We start from the raw sequence: 1,436 nt of genomic DNA, 5'->3' as shown, positions 1-1,436 counted from the left end.
TTGGGATGAACGAAGTTGAAGCTAGCGAGGCCGCCTCCTTTTTTTCCTCCAAGGTTTGCGCCCGCCCGCCGCACAGGAAGCTTAGCTAAGTACATCCATTATTCCTCGGCAAACATAACAATTCATGGATTTGATACCTCCCTGGGTGGCTCTCACCAAAGTTGAATCCCACCTTCTTACTACTTCCATCCGTGCGGTGCTGGGGGGGGGGGAAGGAAAATGAGAAAACCACAGCGAAAACGCCGCACACCACGCCACGCCCAGACCAGCCCATACCAGGGCAAAGAACCATACCATCCATTTCCATACCATAGCAAACAAGGGGGGAACGAGAAGGAGAAGGGGTAAAAAGAGGAAAGAAAAACAAACAAAGAAACAAACAAAAAAGGGGGGGGGGAGGAGGGAAATGGGGGGCAAGAGATTATCGATGGAGGGATTAGAAGCTAACGGAATTGGATGGGATGGGTGGGAAACGAGGAACAGCAGTAGAAGTGGTGCAAGGGAAAATAGGGGGGAAGAAGAGATCGCAACGCCAGTATAATGGGGTGTAAACGAAAGAGACGCAGGGGGTGAGAGGCAAGGAGGTGTGTTGGCCAGGAAAGGGGAGGGGAGCGGGACGGGAAAAGCGATTCCATTTTTTTTTCGCCACCTCTTTTCTCGTCTTTCTTTCACGTCCATCTATAATTATTATTTTTTCTTTTTTTTTCTTCTTTTTTTTTTTTTGTTGGGGTCCCCCTTCTCTCCTCCCAAACACTCCTACCAACCAACCAACCAAAAAAGCAAAAAAATCAAGTATATATCAACCCCCCCCCCCCTTCTCATGTAAAAAACAAAAATACTCCCCCAAACACCCTCACGAAGCAGGAATATCCCCCACCTTGCCCTGCTCCGCTGCGTCCGACAACCCCTCAAACCGAATCCGCTTGGATGGCAACTCCGCGCCCCCAGTCACCCCCACCCCCATCGCAACCCCCACACTCCCATTGTTACCCGCAGCACCAGCACCAGCCGCTGCATTCCCCGCACTCAAGAACGCCGCCTCATCGTGCTGGTGCTTCCGCATCCCCAACCCAGCCACCGCAATGCGATTCAGCGCGTTAACCTGCTCAGGTTGATCTGCAGGAGTCGCAGTCGGGATCCCAGTGGGAGCAGCGCCAGTGGCAGCAGCAGCAGCAGCCGCAGCGGCGGCGGCGGCGGCGGCAGCGGCAGCGGCAGCAGAGCTAGCGGCACCCGGGACGACGGGGGCGGGGGGGTCGTTGCGGGGTTGGGAGAGGTCGATGTTGCCGGGGAGCTCTGGGACTTCGTTTTGGGAGTCGATGAGGCGGGATTGGAGGGAGATGATGTATTCGCGCAGCTGGTAGTTTTCGGCCTGGATGGCTTTGTAGTTTTCGACGAGGAGTTCGTAGTCTTTTACTTGTTCTTCTAGTTTGCGGATG

The 1,436-nt window shown here is 54.4% G+C and overlaps 1 protein-coding gene across 1 annotated transcript in view; it reads right to left on the bottom strand.

Moving 5' to 3' along the window:
- Positions 1-853: 853 nt before the first annotated feature.
- The window catches only part of PADG_11062 (uncharacterized protein), a gene marked incomplete at both ends in the record, with an annotated part of 1,611 nt that continues 1,028 nt past the window's right edge, over positions 854-1,436 (bottom strand). The window contains one exon of the mRNA XM_010758363.1: positions 854-1,407. Coding sequence (XP_010756665.1) covers positions 854-1,407 — 554 coding nt within the window. The remainder of the gene's footprint in view (positions 1,408-1,436) is intronic.

The sequence above is a fragment of the Paracoccidioides brasiliensis genome (genome assembly GCF_000150735.1).
Source record: "Paracoccidioides brasiliensis Pb18 unplaced genomic scaffold supercont2.1, whole genome shotgun sequence".
Classification (NCBI taxonomy): domain Eukaryota; kingdom Fungi; phylum Ascomycota; class Eurotiomycetes; order Onygenales; family Ajellomycetaceae; genus Paracoccidioides; species Paracoccidioides brasiliensis.
Note: the sequence above shows the minus strand (reverse complement) of the source record. Positions and strands in the feature narration are given on the sequence as shown.